Source organism: Scyliorhinus torazame, chromosome 18 (assembly GCF_047496885.1).
Source record: "Scyliorhinus torazame isolate Kashiwa2021f chromosome 18, sScyTor2.1, whole genome shotgun sequence".
In the NCBI taxonomy this organism is placed as follows: Eukaryota; Metazoa; Chordata; class Chondrichthyes; order Carcharhiniformes; family Scyliorhinidae; genus Scyliorhinus; species Scyliorhinus torazame.
Window position 1 is genome coordinate 169,570,788 of NC_092724.1, and position 18,167 is coordinate 169,588,954.

The 18,167-nt window shown below is 53.6% G+C and overlaps 1 protein-coding gene across 2 annotated transcripts in view; it reads right to left on the minus strand.

Annotated features, from left to right (window-relative positions):
• Positions 1–4,883: 4,883 nt before the first annotated feature.
• The window catches only part of rnf157 (ring finger protein 157), a 127,692-nt gene continuing 114,408 nt past the window's right edge, over positions 4,884–18,167 (minus strand). For both annotated transcript variants that reach the window (XM_072483895.1, XM_072483894.1), the window contains one exon: positions 4,884–5,562. In XM_072483895.1, coding sequence (XP_072339996.1) covers positions 5,453–5,562 — 110 coding nt within the window. In that variant the 3' untranslated portion in view covers positions 4,884–5,452. The remainder of the gene's footprint in view (positions 5,563–18,167) is intronic.

The following is an 18,167-nucleotide window of genomic DNA, read 5'->3' on the forward strand; positions in this document are numbered from 1 at the left end:
GTGCTACACTGTGAGCGAGCGAGCAGGGGTGTATCAGCGCGCTACACTGTGAGTGAGCAAGCAGGGGTGTATCAGAGCTACACTGTGAGCGAGCGAGCAGGGGTGTATCAGAGCTACACTGTGAGCGAGCGAGCAGGGGTGTATCAGCGCGCTACACTGTGAGTGAGCGAGCAGGGGTGTATCAGAGTGCTACACTGTGAGCGAGCGAGCAGGGGTGTATCAGAGCTACACTGTGAGCGAGCGAGCAGGGGTGTATCAGTGCTACACTGTGAGCGAGTGAGCAGGGGTGTATCAGAGCTACACTGTGAGCGAGCGAGCAGGGGTGTATCAGTGCTACACTGTGAGTGAGCGAGCAGGGGTGTATCAGAGCGCTACACTGTGAGCGAGCGAGCAGGGGTGTATCAGTGCTACACTGTGAGTGAGCGAGCAGGGGTGTATCAGAGCTACACTGTGAGCGAGCGAGCAGGGGTGTATCAGAGCGCTACACTGTGAGCGAGCGAGCAGGGGTGTATCAGAGCTACACTGTGAGCGAGCGAGCAGGGGTGTATCAGTGCTACACTGTGAGTGAGCGAGCAGGGGTGTATCAGAGCTACACTGTGAGCGAGCGAGCAGGGGTGTATCAGAGCGCTACACTGTGAGTGAGCGAGCAGGGGTGTATCAGAGCTACACTGTGAGCGTGCGAGCAGGGGTGTATCAGTGCTACACTGTGAGCGAGCGAGCAGGGGTGTATCAGAGCTACACTGTGAGCGAGCGAGCAGGGGTGTATCAGTGCTACACTGTGAGTGAGCGAGCAGGGGTGTATCAGTGCTACACTGTGAGCGAGCGAGCAGGGGTGTATCAGCGTGCTACACTGTGAGCGAGTGAGCAGGGGTGTATCAGAGCGCTACACTGTGAGCGAGCGAGCAGGGGTGTATCAGAGCGCTACACTGTGAGCGAGCGAGCAGGGGTGTATCAGAGCGCTACACTGTCAGCGAGCGAGCAGGGGTGTATCAGAGCGCTACACTGTGGGCGAGCGAGCAGGGGTGTATCAGAGTGCTACACTGTGAGCGAGCGAGCAGGGGTGTATCAGCGTGCTACACTGTGAGCGAGTGAGCAGGGGTGTATCAGAGCGCTACACTGTGAGCGAGCGAGCAGGGGTGTATCAGAGCGCTACACTGTGAGCGAGCGAGCAGGGGTGTATCAGTGCTACACTGTGAGCGAGCGAGCAGGGGTGTATCAGAGCGCTACACTGTGAGCGAGCGAGCAGGGGTGTATCAGTGCTACACTGTGAGCGAGCGAGCAGGGGTGTATCAGAGCGCTACACTGTGAGCGAGCGAGCAGGGGTGTATCAGAGCGCTACACTGTGAGCGAGCGAGCAGGGGTGTATCAGCGTGCTACACTGTGAGCGAGCGAGCAGGGGTGTATCAGAGCGCTACACTGTGAGTGAGCGAGCAGGGGTGTATCAGCGCGCTACACTGTGAGCGAGTGAGCAGGGGTGTATCAGCGCGCTACACTGTGAGTGAGCGAGCAGGGGTGTATCAGAGTGCTACACTGTGAGCGAGCGAGCAGGGGTGTATCAGAGCGCTACACTGTGAGTGAGCGAGCAGGGGTGTATCAGAGTGCTACACTGTGAGCGAGCGAGCAGGGGTGTATCAGAGCTACACTGTGAGTGAGCGAGCAGGGGTGTATCAGAGCTACACTGTGAGTGAGTGAGCAGGGGTGTATCAGAGTGCTACACTGTGAGCGAGTGAGCAGGGGTGTATCAGTGCTACACTGTGAGTGAGTGAGCAGGGGTGTATCAGAGCTACACTGTGAGCGAGCGAGCAGGGGTGTATCAGAGCGCTACACTGTGAGTGAGCGAGCAGGGGTGTATCAGTGCTACACTGTGAGCGAGTGAGCAGGGGTGTATCAGAGCTACACTGTGAGCGAGCGAGCAGGGGTGTATCAGAGCGCTACACTGTGAGTGAGCGAGCAGGGGTGTATCAGAGTGCTACACTGTGAGCGAGCGAGCAGGGGTGTATCAGAGTGCTACACTGTGAGCGAGCGAGCAGGGGTGTATCAGAGCTACACTGTGTGCGAGCGAGCAGGGGTGTATCAGAGTGTTACACTGTGAGCGAGTGAGCAGGGGTGTATCAGAGTGCTACACGGTGAGCGAGTGAGCAGGGGTGTATCAGAGTGCTACACTGTGAGCGAGCGAGCAGGGGTGTATCAGTGCTACACTGTGAGCGAGCGAGCAGGGGTGTATCAGTGCTACACTGTGAGCGAGCGAGCAGGGGTGTATCAGTGCTACACTGTGAGCGAGCGAGCAGGGGTGTATCAGAGCTACACTGTGAGCGAGCGAGCAGGGGTGTATCAGTGCTACACTGTGAGCGAGCGAGCAGGGGTGTATCAGTGCTACACTGTGAGCGAGCGAGCAGGGGTGTATCAGAGCTACACTGTGAGCGAGCGAGCAGGGGTGTATCAGTGCTACACTGTGAGCGAGCGAGCAGGGGTGTATCAGTGCTACACTGTGAGCGAGCGAGCAGGGGTGTATCAGTGCTACACTGTGAGCGAGCGAGCAGGGGTGTATCGGTGCTACACTGTGAGCGAGTGAGCAGGGGTGTATCAGAGTGCTACACTGTGAGCGAGTGAGCAGGGGTGTATCAGTGCTACACTGTGAGCGAGTGAGCAGGGGTGTATCAGTGCTAAACTGTGAGCGAGTGAGCAGGGGTGTATCAGAGCGCAACACTGTGAGCGAGCGAGCAGGGGTGTATCAGAGCGCTACACTGTGAGCGAGTGAGCAGGGGTGTATCAGTGCTACACTGTGAGTGAGCGAGCAGGGGTGTATCAGTGCTACACTGTGAGCGAGCGAGCAGGGGTGTATCAGAGCGCTACACTGTGAGCGAGTGAGCAGGGGTGTATCAGAGCTACACTGTGAGCGAGCGAGCAGGGGTGTATCAGCACGCTACACTGTGAGCGAGCGAGCAGGGGTGTATCAGTGCTACACTGTGAGCGAGTGAGCAGGGGTGTATCAGAGCTACACTGTGAGCGAGCGAGCAGGGGTGTATCAGTGCTACACTGTGAGCGAGTGAGCAGGGGTGTATCAGAGCTACACTGTGAGCGAGCGAGCAGGGGTGTATCAGTGCTACACTGTGAGCGAGCGAGCAGGGGTGTATCAGTGCTACACTGTGAGCAAGCGAGCAGGGGTGTATCAGAGCGCTACACTGTGAGCGAGCGAGCAGGGGTGTATCAGTGCTACACTGTGAGCGAGCGAGCAGGGGTGTATCAGTGCTACACTGTGAGCGAGCGAGCAGGGGTGTATCAGAGTGTTACACTTTGAGCGAGCGAGCAGGGGTGTATCAGCGCGCTACACTGTGAGCGAGCGAGCAGGGGTGTATCAGAGCTACACTGTGAGCGAGTGAGCAGGGGTGTATCACTGCTACACTGTGAGTGAGCGAGCAGGGGTGTATCAGAGCTACACTGTGAGCGAGTGAGCAGGGGTGTATCGGTGCTACACTGTGAGTGAGCGAGCAGGGGTGTATCAGTGCTACACTGTGAGTGAGCGAGCAGGGGTGTATCAGTGCTACACTGTGAGCGAGTGAGCAGGGGTGTATCAGTGCTACACTGTGAGTGAGTGAGCAGGGGTGTATCAGAGCGCTACACTGTGAGCGAGTGAGCAGGGGTGTATCAGAGTGCTACACTGTGAGCGAGCGAGCAGGGGTGTATCAGTGCTACACTGTGAGCGAGCGAGCAGGGGTGTATCAGTGCTACACTGTGAGCGAGCGAGCAGGGGTGTATCAGAGCGCTACACTGTGAGCGAGCGAGCAGGGGTGTATCAGTGCTACACTGTGAGCGAGTGAGCAGGGGTGTATCAGTGCTACACTGTGAGCGAGTGAGCAGGGGTGTATCAGTGCTACACTGTGAGCGAGTGAGCAGGGGTGTATCAGAGTGTTACACTGTGAGCGAGCGAGCAGGGGTGTATCAGCGCGCTCCACTGTGAGCGAGCGAGCAGGGGTGTATCAGAGCTACACTGTGAGCGAGTGAGCAGGGGTGTATCAGAGCTACACTGTGAGCGAGCGAGCAGGGGTGTATTAGAGCTACACTGTGAGCGAGCGAGCAGGGGTGTATCAGCGCGCTACACTGTGAGCGAGCGAGCCAGGGTGTATCAGAGCTACACTGTGAGCGAGTGAGCAGGGGTGTATCAGCGCGCTACACTGTGAGCGAGCGAGCAGGGGTGTATCAGAGCTACACTGTGAGTGAGCGAGCAGGGGTGTATCAGTGCTACACTGTGAGCGAGCGAGCAGGGGTGTATCAGTGCTACACTGTGAGCGAGTGAGCAGGGGTGTATCAGTGCTACACTGTGAGTGAGCGAGCAGGGGTGTATCAGAGCTACACTGTGAGCGAGTGAGCAGGGGTGTATCAGAGCTACACTGTGAGCGAGTGAGCAGGGGTGTATCAGAGCTACACTGTGAGCGAGTGAGCAGGGGTGTATCAGAGTGCTACACTGTGAGTGAGCGAGCAGGGGTGTATCAGTGCTACACTGTGAGCGAGCGAGCAGGGGTGTATCAGTGCTACACTGTGAGCGAGTGAGCAGGGGTGTATCAGTGCTACACTGTGAGTGAGCGAGCAGGGGTGTATCAGAGCTACACTGTGAGGGAGTGAGCAGGGGTGTATCAGAGCTACACTGTGAGCGAGTGAGCAGGGGTGTATCAGAGCTACACTGTGAGCGAGTGAGCAGGGGTGTATCAGAGCTACACTGTGAGCGAGTGAGCAGGGGTGTATCAGAGCTACACTGTGAGCGAGTGAGCAGGGGTGTATCAGAGTGCTACACTGTGAGTGAGCGAGCAGGGGTGTATCAGTGCTACACTGTGAGTGAGCGAGCAGGGGTGTATCAGAGCTACACTGTGAGCGAGCAGGGGTGTATCAGTGCTACACTGTGAGTGAGTGAGCAGGGGTGTATCAGCGCGCTACACTGTGAGCGAGCGAGCAGGGGTGTATCAGAGCTACACTGTGAGCGAGTGAGCAGGGGTGTATCAGAGCTACACTGTGAGCGAGTGAGCAGGGGTGTATCAGAGCTACACTGTGAGCGAGTGAGCAGGGGTGTATCAGAGTGCTACACTGTGAGTGAGCGAGCAGGGGTGTATCAGTGCTACACTGTGAGTGAGCGAGCAGGGGTGTATCAGAGCTACACTGTGAGCGAGCGAGCAGGGGTGTATCAGTGCTACACTGTGAGCGAGTGAGCCAGGGTGTATCAGTGCGCTACACTGTGAGCGAGCGAGCAGGGGTGTATCAGTGCTACACTGTGAGCGAGTGAGCAGGGGTGTATCAGCGCGCTACACTGTGAGCGAGCGAGCAGGGGTGTATCAGTGCTACACTGTGCTATAGTTGAGGTATTGTTTGGCTGCTGTTACAATGTTGCCTTGGATCCGATACTGGTTGACTTCAGAAGGCATCACACAATGGGCTGGAGTCTGATTCATTCCTGGTGTTTTCTTCACACAACCAGGGGTGCGTAGATTTGTCCGGGGTCTCCACCATCCTTCAGATCGGTGTTATTCGAAATGGAGAGTGCAGACTCAATCCTGTCTTCAGTTAGAGCTGTAGCTGCGATAGTTGGGAGGAGATGGTTAGACAGCTCTTGTGTCTCAGAGTCCAGTTTGCCTGTCTACGTTGTGACAACGTTGGACACAGGGTTCGAAACCAGAAACTCGTGGACAAACTCAGCCGGTCTGACAGCCCGTGTGGAGAGAGACGAGAGCTGACCTTTCGAGTCTGGTGACTCTTTGTCAAAGCGAGAGAACTGGAAATAGGATGAGATTTTACTGTGGCCGGGGTGGGGGGGAGCATTTCCTTTGTCTTTCTTTCCATGACATCTTTGTCAATCTCCACCTATCACTGGCCCTCTCCCAGCCCCACCGCTCCACCCACCACCCCCATACTATAAATCTGACCTTATTTTGAGCTTTGACAAAGAGTCACGCAGACTGGGAACGTTCGCTCCCCGTCTCTCTCCACAGACGCTGTCCGACCTGCTGAGGGTGTCCAGCATTTTCTGTTTTTATTTCAGATTCCAGCATCCGCAGTAATTTGCTTTTATCTTAGATATATAGCTATTGTTTAATCCAAATTATTATTAAATGTTGTGATAGTTGAGGCCCCATCACAGATCCATGAATCAAATCCTATCAAGTGCCTATGAATTATCTCTGGTCAGTTAACGCTGAAGCAATCTCTTAACCAGATCCATAATTTGCTTTTAATTCAATGAGCTTTAATTTTTAGCTATTTGGAACCTTCTAGAACAGTGCATTTGAACTACATCCACAGACATTCACCTGCCCATTATAAACTACTTCCTCATAAAAATTCAACTTCCTAGTTTGAGTCCACAAAAGATCAGCCATGATCTCAGTGAATGGTGGAGCAGGCTCGAGGGGCCAGATGGCCCACTCCTGCTCCTAGTTCTTATGTTCTTATTAGCGAGACCCAATCGTTACTAATCTACACCGGCTCTCTAACCAGTTCACATTTTCCTCAATGCTAAATGACTCAGCTCTTAGAGATTCCAGTAACTCCTGCACAACAGCGGGGGGACTAGCGGGATCATTCCCTCTCTCCTCTTAATATCAGAGTGAGAAGTCTCACAACACCAGGTTCAAGTCCAACAGGTTTGTTTTAAATCACTTTCGGAGTGCAGACCTCGTAAGAACGGGATATGGGGCTCGGCTCAACGATCGACAGTTCCAACGCGCCACAGCAAAAAACCGCACCGACCTCCTCCGAAGACAAACACGGGACACAACCGACAGAATACCCTTCGTCGTCCAGTACTTTCCCGGAGCGGAGAAACTACGACATCTTCTTCACAGCCTTCAACACGTCATCGATGACGATGAACATCTTGCCAAGGTCATCCCCACACCCCCACTACTTGCCTTCAAACAACCGCGCAACCTCAAACGAACCATTGTTTGCAGCAAACTACCCAGTCTTCAGAACAGTGACCACGACACCACACAACCCTGCCATGGCAATCTCTGCAAGACGTGCCAGATCATCGACATGGATACCACTATTACACGTGAGAACACCGCCCACCAGGTACGCAGTACATACTCGTGCGACTCGGCCAACGTTGTCTACCTCATACGCTGCAGGAAAGGATGTCCCGAAGCGTGGTACATTGGCGAGACCATGCAGACGCTGCGACAACGAATGAATGGACATCGCACGACAATCGCCAGGCAGAAATGTTCCCTTCCAGTCGGGGAACACTTCAGCAGTCAAGGGCATTCAGCCTCTGATCTCCAAGGCGGCCTTCAGGACGCGCGACAACGCAGAATCACCGAGCAGAAACTTATAGCCAAGTTCCGCACACATGAGTGCGGCCTCAACCGGGACCTGGGATTCATGTCGCATTACATTCATCCCCCACCATCTGGCCTGTGAAATCCTACCAACTATCCTGGCTTGATGCAATTCACACCTCTTTAACCTGGGGTCACCCCATCTCTGGATCTGTAAAGATTTAATCACCTGCTAAAGCTCGCATTCCAAGCATTGTTTGGCATCTTTGAATCTGTCTATATATATGTTTCTGGAACATACCTCTTCATTCACCTGAGGAAGGAGCAGCGCTCCGAAAGCTAGTGACATCGAAACAAACCTGTTGGACTTTAACCTGGTGTTGTAAGACTTCGTACTGTGCTCACCCCAGTCCAACGCCGGCATCTCCACATCATTAAATATCAGAGATACTCAACAATTTTCTAATCCGGGAGGGACAGTTTCTGAACTGAATGAGTTATTACCGAAAACTTCTCAGCTACTTTCTGTAAAACCCTGAGCTGGAAACCATCAGGAGCTGAGGATTTGGAAATATTTACTTCCATGAATCTTTTCTGGTTCATGTTAACCTCAGTGAGTTCCAAACTGTCATTATTCATTCACCACACTGTGCTGACAAAGAAATTGTTCAATAAATTTGCCATTTCCTTCTTTCCAAAGAACCAATAATTACATTGGATATTCAGAATATTCTTATTCTTCCAGCACAACAAAAACAGCGTTTGTGTCACCCAGCTGTTAATTACACCAAATTCCCCGCCCGACACCCGATTTACACCCGATCTACACCCGGCCTGTCTTACACCTTTTTACAATTTTAAAAATTCCTTTAAGGGACGTGGGAGTTGTTGATTAGGCCAACATTTATCACCCATCCCGTGATTTACACCCAACCTGATTAACACCTGATTATTAATTTACACCCGGCCTGACTTGCACCGGGTACACTCCGGGCCCAATGTAAACCCAGCCTGATTTCCACCCAGGCCCGGGCACTTTGCATAAACACGGCTGAGGTGTATTTTTCACACATGTCCAAATTAGATTCATCATTTTCCTTCGATTGCTGTAATTAATCCACGGATGATGTCTATTTGTTCAATGATAACAAGCCCCAGGAGACATGGGTGTGGGATAGCCAGCTGGAAGGAATTGTATTGATTAGTGTAATGGGGCGAATCAATACAGCCCTTGACCCAGTCACCCACCTGCTTAGTGCTGGCACACAGGCCCGGTCACACACACGGACCACATGAGACCGGAGCAGACAGGGGAAGGGGAGGGACGAGGTGAACAGGTGAGAATGCTGAGGGCTTCCTGTCAACTCACCAGCCTCCAAAGAGCTCACATGAGCAGAGGCAGAAAGGAGACAGGCAGCACAGGCAGAGAGGAGACAGACAGCGCAGAGAAGAGACAGGCAGCGCAGACAGAGAGGAGACAGGCATCGCAGAGAAGAGACAGGCAGCGCAGACAGAGAGGAGACAGGCAGCGCAGAGAAGAGACAGGCAGCGCAGACAGAGAGGAGACAGGCAGCACAGAGAAGAGACAGGCAGCGCAGACAGAGAGGAGACAGACAGAGAGGAGACAGACAGCGCAGAGAAGAGACAGGCAGCGCAGACAGAGAGGAGACAGACAGAGAGGAGACAGACAGCGCAGACAGAGAGGAGACAGACAGAGAGGAGACAGACAGCGCAGAGAAGAGACAGGCAGCGCAGACAGAGAGGAGACAGACAGAGAGGAGACAGGCAGCGCAGAGAAGAGACAGGCAGCGCAGACAGAGAGGAGACAGGCAGCGCAGAGAAGAGACAGGCAGCGCAGACAGAGAGGAGACAGGCAGCGCAGAGAAGAGACAGGCAGCGCAGACAGAGAGGAGACAGGCAGCACAGACAGAGAGGAGACAGACAGAGAGGAGACAGACAGCGCAGAGAAGAGACAGGCAGCGCAGACAGAGAGGAGACAGCGCAGAGAAGAGACAGACAGAGAGGAAAAGGCAGCGCAGACAGAGAGGAGACAGACAGAGAGGAGACAGACAGCGCAGACAGAGAGGAGACAGGCAGCGCAGACAGAGAGGAGACAGACAGAGAGGAGACAGACAGAGAGGAGACAGGCAGCACAGGCAGAGAGGAGACAGGCAGCGCAGACAGAGAGGAGACAGACAGAGAGGAGACAGACAGCGCAGAGAAGAGACAGGCAGCGCAGACAGAGAGGAGACAGACAGCGCAGAGAAGAGACAGACAGAGAGGAAAAGGCAGCGCAGACAGAGAGGAGACAGACAGCGCAGACAGAGAGGAGACAGACAGAGAGGAGACAGGCAGCACAGGCAGAGAGGAGACAGACAGAGAAGAGACAGGCAGCGCAGAGAAGAGACAGGCAGCGCAGACAGAGAGGAGACAGACAGAGAGGAGACAGGCAGCGCAGACAAAGAGGAGACAGGCAGCGCAGACAGAGAGGAGACAGGCAGCACAGGCAGAGAGGAGACAGGCAGCGCGGACAGAGAGGAGACAGGCAGCGCAGACAAAGAGGAGACAGGCAGCACAGGCAGAGAGGAGACAGGCAGCGCAGACAGAGAGGAGACAGGCAGCGCGGACAGAGAGGAGACAGGCAGCACAGAGAAGAGACAGGCAGCGCAGACAGAGAGGAGACAGACAGAGAAGAGACAGGCAGCACAGACAGAGACAACAGGGAACACGGGGGGCAGGCAGAGCAAAACAAGCACGGGCAGGGGTATGGGGAAGGCGGGGGAGGGGGGTGGGGAAGGCGGGGGAGGGGGGTGGGGAAGGCGGGGGAGGGGGGTGGGGAAGGCGGGGGAGGGGGGTGGGGAAGGAGGGGGATGGGGAAGGCGGGGGAGGGGGATGGGGAAGGCGGGGGGAGGGGGATGGGGAAGGCAGGGGAGGGGGATGGGGAAGGCAGGGGAGGGGAGGGGGATGGGGAAGGCGGGGGAGGGGGATGGGGAAGGCGGGGGAGGGGGATGGGGAAGGCGGGGGAGGGGGATGGGGAAGGCGGGGGAGGGGGATGGGGAAGGCGGGGGAGGGGGATGGGGAAGGCGGGGGAGGGGGATGGGGAAGGCGGGGAGGGGGATGGGGAAGGAGGGGGATGGGGAAGGCGGGGAGGGGGATGGGGAAGGCAGGGGAGGGGAGGGGGATGGGGAAGGCGGGGGAGGGGGATGGGGAAGGCGGGGAGGGGGATGGGGAAGGCGGGGAGGGGGATGGGGAAGGCGGGGGAGGGGGAGGGAGGGGGATGGGGAAGGCGGGGGAGGGGGAAGGCGGGGGAGGGGGAAGGCGGGGGAGGGGGATGGGGAAGGCGGGGGTGGGGAAGGCGGGGGTGGGGAAAGGCGGGGGAGGGGGATGGGGAAGGCGGGGGAGGGGGAAGGCGGGGAGGGGGGTGGGGAAGGCGGGGGTGGGGAAGGCGGGGGTGGGGAAGGCGGGGGAGGGGGGTGGGGAAGGCGGGGGAGGGGGGTGGGGAAGGCGGGGGAGGGGGGTGGGGAAGGCGGGGGAGGGGGTGGGGAAGGCGGGGGAGGGGGTGGGGAAGGCGGGGAAGGGGGGTGGGGAAGGCAGGGGGAGAGGGGGTGAGAGGGGGAGGGGGAGGGTGACAGGGGGAGGGGGAGGGGGAGGGGGGTGGGGGAGAGAGGGGGAGGGGGGAGAGAGGGGGGAGCGGGAGGGGGAAGGCAGGGAGAGGGGGGGGGAAGAGGGGGGAGAGAGGGGGGCAGACAGTCCAACAACCACCCAGTGGATGACACCAGGTCTAAAGTCAATAAATAAATACAAATGTCAACAATGAAATGACAAAAAGCAGCAGCAAATAAATTGGATAAAAAGACAAATGGTGGCTGTAAATTACTTCAGAAATAGGTTTGAAGAAAGTGATTTCCCAAAGAAATTTGGTTCTGATAATTCATTCTGCAGCCAGGTCATCACAACACTCGAGAGATGTGACAGAGGTCAGAGTGTGACTGAGGTCAATGACTGAGGTCAGAGTGTGACTGAGGTCAGAGTGTGACTGAGGTCAGAGTGTGACTGAGGTCAGAGTGTGTCTGAGGTCAATGACTGAGGTCAGAGTGTGACTGAGGTCAGAGTGTGACTGAGGTCAGAGTGTGACTGAGGTCAATGACTGAGGTCAGAGTGTGACTGAGGTCAGAGTGTGACTGAGGTCAGAGTGTGACTGAGGTCAGAGTGTGTCTGAGGTCAATGACTGAGGTCAGAGTGTGACTGAGGTCAGAGTGTGACTGAGGTCAGAGTGTGACTGAGGTCAATGACTGAGGTCAGAGTGTGACTGAGGTCAGAGTGTGACTGAGGTCAGAGTGTGACTGAGGTCAGAGTGTGTCTGAGGTCAATGACTGAGGTCAGAGTGTGACTGAGGTCAGAGTGTGACTGAGGTCAGAGTGTGACTGAGGTCAGAGTGTGACTGAGGTCAGAGTGTGTCTGAGGTCAATGACTGAGGTCAGAGTGTGACTGAGGTCAGAGTGTGACTGAGGTCAGAGTGTGACTGAGGTCAGAGTGTGACTGAGGTCAATGACTGAGGTCAGAGTGTGACTGAGGTCAGAGTGTGTCTGAGGTCATAGAACATAGAACAATACAGCGCAGTACAGGCCCTTCGGCCCACGATGTTGCACCGAAACAAAAGCCATCTAACCTACACTATGCCATTATCATCCATATGTTTATCCAATAAACTTTTAAATGCCCTCAATGTTGGCGAGTTCACTACTGTAGCAGGTAGGGCATTCCACGGCCTCACTACTCTCTGCGTAAAGAACCTACCTCTGACCTCTGTCCTATATCTATTACCCCTCAGTTTAAAGTTATGTCCCCTCGTGCCAGCCATATCCATCCGCGGGAGAAGTCTCTCACTGTCCACCCTATCCAACCCCCTGATCATTTTGTATGCCTCTATTAAGTCTCCTCTTAACCTTCTTCTCTCCAACGAAAACAACTTCAAGTCCATCAGCCTTTCCTCATAAGATTTTCCCTCCATACCAGGCAACATCCTGGTAAATCTCCTCTGCACCCGCTCCAAAGCCTCCACGTCCTTCCTATAATGCGGTGACCAGAACTGTACGCAATACTCCAAATGCGGCCGTACCAGAGTTCTGTACAGCTGCAACATGACCTCCTGACTCCGGAACTCAATCCCTCTACCAATAAAGGCCAACACTCCATAGGCCTTCTTCACCACCCTATCAACCTGGGTGGCAACTTTCAGGGATCTATGTACATGGACACCTAGATCCCTCTGCTCATCCACACTTTCAAGAACTTTTCCATTAGCCAAATATTCCACATTCCTGTTATTCCTTCCAAAGTGAATCACCTCACACTTCTCTACATTAAACTCCATTTGCCACCTCTCAGCCCAGCTCTGCAGCTTATCTATATCCCTCTGTAACCTGCTACTTCCTTCCACACTATCGACAACACCACCGACTTTAGTATCGTCTGCAAATTTACTCACCCACCCTTCTGCGCCTTCCTCTAGGTCATTGATAAAAATGACAAACAGCAACGGCCCCAGAACAGATCCTTGTGGTACTCCACTTCTGACAGAACTCCATTCTGAACATTTCCCATCAACCACCACCCTCTGTCTTCTTTCAGCTAGCCAATTTCTGATCCACATCTCTAAATCACCCTCAATCCCCAGCCTCCGTATTTTCTGCAATAGCCTACCGTGGGGAACCTTATCAAACGCTTTGCTGAAATCCATATACACCACATCAACTGCTCTACCCTCGTCTACCTGTTCAGTCACCTTCTCAAAGAACTCGATAAGGTTTGTGAGGCATGACCTACCCTTCACAAAGCCATGCTGACTATCCCTGATCATATTATTCCTATCTAGATGATTATAAATCTTGTCTCTTATAATCCCCTCCAAGACTTTACCCACTACAGACGTGAGGCTCACCGGTCTATAGTTGCCGGGGTTGTCTCTGCTCCCCATTTTGAACAAAGGGACCACATTTGCTCTCCTCCAGTCCTCTGGCACTATTCCTGTATCCAATGATGACATAAAAATCAAAGCCAAAGGTCCAGCAATCTCTTCCCTGGCCTCCCAGAGAATCCTAGGATAAATCCCATCAGGTCCCGGGGACTTATCTATTTTCAGCCTGTCCAGAATTGCCAACACCTCTTCCCTACGTACCTCAATGCCATCTAATCTATTAGCCTGGGGCTCAGCATTCTCCTCCACAACATTCTTTTTCCTGAGTGAATACTGACGAAAAATATTCATTTAGTATCTCGCCTATCTCTTCAGACTCTACACACAACTTCCCATCCCTGTCCTTGACTGGTCCTACTCTTTCCCTAGTCATTCGCTTATTCCTGACATACCTATAGAAAGCTTTTGCGTTTTCCTTGATCCTTCCTGCCAAATACTTCTCATGTCCCCTCCTTGCTCGTCTTAGCTCTCTCTTTAGATCCTTCCTCGCTACCTTGTAACTATCCATCGCCCCAACTGAAACTTCACACCTCATCTTCACATAGGCCTCCTTCTTCCTCTTAACAAGAGATTCCACTTCCTTGGTAAACCACGGTTCCCTCGCTCGGCACCTTCCTCCCTGTCTGACCGGTACATACTTATCAAGAACACGCAGTAGCTGATCCTTGAACAAGCTCCACTTATCCAGTGTGCCCAACACTTGCAGCCTACTTCTCCACCTTATCCCCCCCAAGTCACGTCTAATGGCATCATAATTGCCCTTCCCCCAGCTATAACTCTTGCCCTGCGGTGTATACTTATCCCTTTCCATCCTTAACGTAAACGTCATCGAATTGTGGTCACTATCCCCAAAGTGCTCACCTACCTCCAAATCCAACACCTGGCCTGGTTCATTACCCAAAACCAAATCCAACGTGGCCTCGCCTCTTGTTGGCCTGTCAACAAACTGTGTCAGGAAACCCTCCTGCACACACTGTACAAAAAACGACCCATCTAATGTACTTGAACTATATCTTTTCCAGTCAATATTTGGAAAGTTAAAGTCTCCCATAATAACTACCCTATTACTTTCGCTCTTATCCAGGATCATCCTCGCCATCCTTTCCTCTACATCCCTAGAACTATTAGGAGGCCTATAAAAAACTCCCAACAGGGTGACCTCTCCTTTCCTGTTTCTAACTTCAGCCCATACTACCTCGGAAGAAGAGTCCCCATCTAGCATCCTCTCCGCCACCGTAATACTGCTCTTGACTAGCAGTGCCACACCTCCCCCTCTTTTGCCTCCTTCTCTGAGCTTACTAAAACACCTAAACCCCGGAACCTGCAACATCCATTCCTGTCCCTGCTCTATCCATGTCTCCGAAATGGCCACAACATCGAAGTCCCAGGTACCAACCCATGCTGCCAGTTCCCCTACCTTATTTTGTATACTCCTGGCATTGAAGTAGACACACTTCAAACCACCTACCTGAACACTGGCCCCCTCCTGCGACGTCAAATCTGAGCTCCTGACCTCTATACTCTCATTCTCCCTTACCCTAAAACTACAATCCAGGTTCCCATGCCCCTGCTGCATTAGTTTAAACCCCCCCAAAGAGCACTAACAAATCTCCCCCCCCAGGATATTTGTGCCCCGCAGGTTCAGATGTAGACCATCCTGTCTGTAGAGGTCCCACCTTCCCCAGAAAGAGCCCCAGTTATCCAGAAATCTGAATCCCTCCCGCCTGCACCATCCCTGTAGCCACGTGTTTAATTGCTCTCTCTCCCTATTCCTCATCTCACTATCACGTGGCACGGGCAACAACCCAGAGATAACAACTCTGTTTGTTCTAGTTCTGAGCTTCCATCCTAGCTCCCTGAAAGCCTGCCTGACATCCTTATCCCCTTTCCTACCTATGTCGTTAGTGCCAATGTGGACCATGACTTGGGGCTGCTCCCCCTCCCCCTTAAGGACCCGGAAAACACGATCCGAGACATCACGTACCCTTGCACCTGGGAGGCAACATACCAAACGTGAGTCTCTCACGCTCCCACAAAATCTCCTATCTGTGCCCCTGACTATAGAGTCCCCAATTACTAATGCTCTGCTCCTCTCCCCCCTTCCCTTCTGAGCAACAGGGACAGACTCCGTGCCAGAGGCCCGTACCCCATGGCTTACCCCTGGTAAGTCGTCCCCCCCACAAGTATCCAAAGCGGTATACTTGTTTCTCAGGGGAACGACCGCAGGGGATCCCTGCACTGACTGTTTTTTCCCAGTCCCTCTTACAGTTACCCACCTATCTCCAATCTTTGGTGTAACTAATTCCCTGAAGCTGCTATCTATGACCCCCTCTGCCTCCCGAATGATCCGAAGTTCATCCAACTCCAGCTCCAGTTCCCTAACTCGGTCTTGGAGGAGCTGGAGATGGCAGCACTTCCTGCAGGTAAAATCAGCAGGGACACTAACTGAGGTCAATGACTGAGGTCAGAGTGTGACTGAGGTCAGAGTGTGACTGAGGTCAGAGTGTGACTGAGGTCAGAGTGTGACTGAGGTCAATGACTGAGGTCAGAGTGTGACAGAGGTCAGAGTGTGACTGAGGTCAGAGTGTGTCTGAGGTCAATGACTGAGGTCAGAGTGTGACTGAGGTCAGAGTGTGACTGAGGTCAGAGTGTGACTGAGGTCAATGACTGAGGTCAGAGTGTGTCTGAGGTCAATGACTGAGGTCAGAGTGTGACTGAGGTCAGAGTGTGACTGAGGTCAGAGTGTGACTGAGGTCAATGACTGAGGTCAGAGTGTGACTGAGGTCAGAGTGTGTCTGAGGTCAATGACTGAGGTCAGAGTGTGACTGAGGTCAGAGTGTGACTGAGGTCAGAGTGTGACTGAGGTCAATGACTGAGGTCAGAGTGTGACTGAGGTCAGAGTGTGACTGAGGTCAGAGTGTGACTGAGGTCAGAGTGTGACTGAGGTCAGAGTGTGTCTGAGGTCAATGACTGAGGTCAGAGTGTGACTGAGGTCAGAGTGTGTCTGAGGTCAATGACTGAGGTCAGAGTGTGACTGAGGTCAGAGTGTGACTGAGGTCAGAGTGTGTCTGAGGTCAATGACTGAGGTCAGAGTGTGACTGAGGTCAGAGTGACTGAGGTCAGAGTGTGTCTGAGGTCAATGACTGAGGTCAGAGTGTGACTGAGGTCAATGACTGAGGTCAGAGTGTGTCTGAGGTCAATGACTGAGATCAGAGTGTGACTGAGGTCAGAGTGTGACTGAGGTCAGAGTGTGACTGAGGTCAATGACTGAGGTCAATTACTGAGGTCAGAGTGTGACCGAGGTCAGAGTGTGACTGAGGTCAGAATGTGACTGAGGTCAATGACTGAGGTCAGAGTGTGACTGAGGTCAGAGTGTGACTGAGGTCAGAGTGTGACTGAGGTCAGAGTGACTGACGTCAGAGTGTGACTGAGGTCAATGACTGAGGTCAATTACTGAGGTCAGAGTGTGACTGAGGTCAGAGTGTGACTGAGGTCAGAGTGTGACTGAGGTCAATGACTGAGGTCAGAGTGTGTCTGAGGTCAGAGTGTGTCTGAGGTCAGAGTATGACTGAGGTCAGAGTGACTGACGTCAGAGTGTGACTGAGGTCAGAGTGACTGAGGTCAGAGTGACTGAGGTCAGAGTGTGTCTGAGGTCAATGACTGAGGTCAGAGTGTGACTGAGGTCAGAGTGTGTCTGAGGTCAGAGTGACTGAGGTCAGAGTGTGACTGAGGTCAGAGAGTGACTGAGGTCAGAGTGTGACTGAGGTCAGAGTGACTGAGGTCAGAGTGTGACTGATCAATGACTGAGGTCAGAGTGTGCCTGAGGTCAGAGTGTGTCTGAGGTCAATGACTGAGGTCAGAGCGTGACTGAGGTCAGAGTGTGACTGAGGTCAGAGTGTGACTGAGGACAATGACTGAGGTCAGAGTGTGACTGAGGTCAGAGTGTGACTGAGGTCAATGACTGAGGTCAGAGTGTGACTGAGGTCAGAGTGTGACTGAGGTCAGAGTGTGACTGAGGTCAATGACTGAGGTCAGAGTGTGACTGAGGTCAGAGTGTGACTGAGGTCAGAGTGTGTCTGAGGTCAGAGTGACTGACGTCAGAGTGTGACTGAGGTCAGAATGTGATTGAGGTCAGAGTGTGACTGAGGTCAGAGTGTGTCTGAGGTCAATGACTGAGGTCAGAGTGTGACTGAGGTCAGAGTGTGACTGAGGTCAGAGTGTGACTGAGGTCAATGACTGAGGTCAGAGTGTGACTGAGGTCAGAGTGTGACTGAGGTCAGAGTGTGACTGAGATCAATGACTGAGGTCAGAGTGTGACTGAGGTCAGAGTGACTGACGTCAGAGTGTGACTGAGGTCAATGTCTGAGGTCAGAGTGTGACTGAGGTCAGAGTGACTGAGGTCAGAGTGTGACTGAGGTCAATGACTGAGGTCAATGACTGAGGTCAGAGTGTGACTGAGGTCAGAGTGTGACTGAGGTCAGAGTGTGACTGAGGTCAGAGTGTGACTGAGGTCAATGACTGAGGTCAGAGTGTGTCTGAGGTCAATGACTGAGGTCAGAGTGTGGCTGAGGTCAGAGTGTGACTGAGGTCAATGACTGAGGTCAGAGTGTGTCTGAGGTCAATGACTGAGGTCAGAGTGTGACTGAGGTCAATGACTGAGGTCAGAGTGTGACTGGGGTCAGAGTGACTGAGGTCAGAGTGTGACTGAGGTCAATGACTGAGGTCAGAGTGTGACTGAGGTCAGAGTGTGACTGAGGTCAGAGTGACTGAGGTCAGAGTGTGACTGAGGTCAGAGTGTGACTGAGGTCAGAGTGTGACTGATCAATGACTGAGGTCAGAGTGTGCCTGAGGTCAGAGTGTGACTGAGGTCAGAGTGTGTCTGAGGTCAATGACTGAGGTCAGAGTGTGACTGAGGTCAGAGTGTG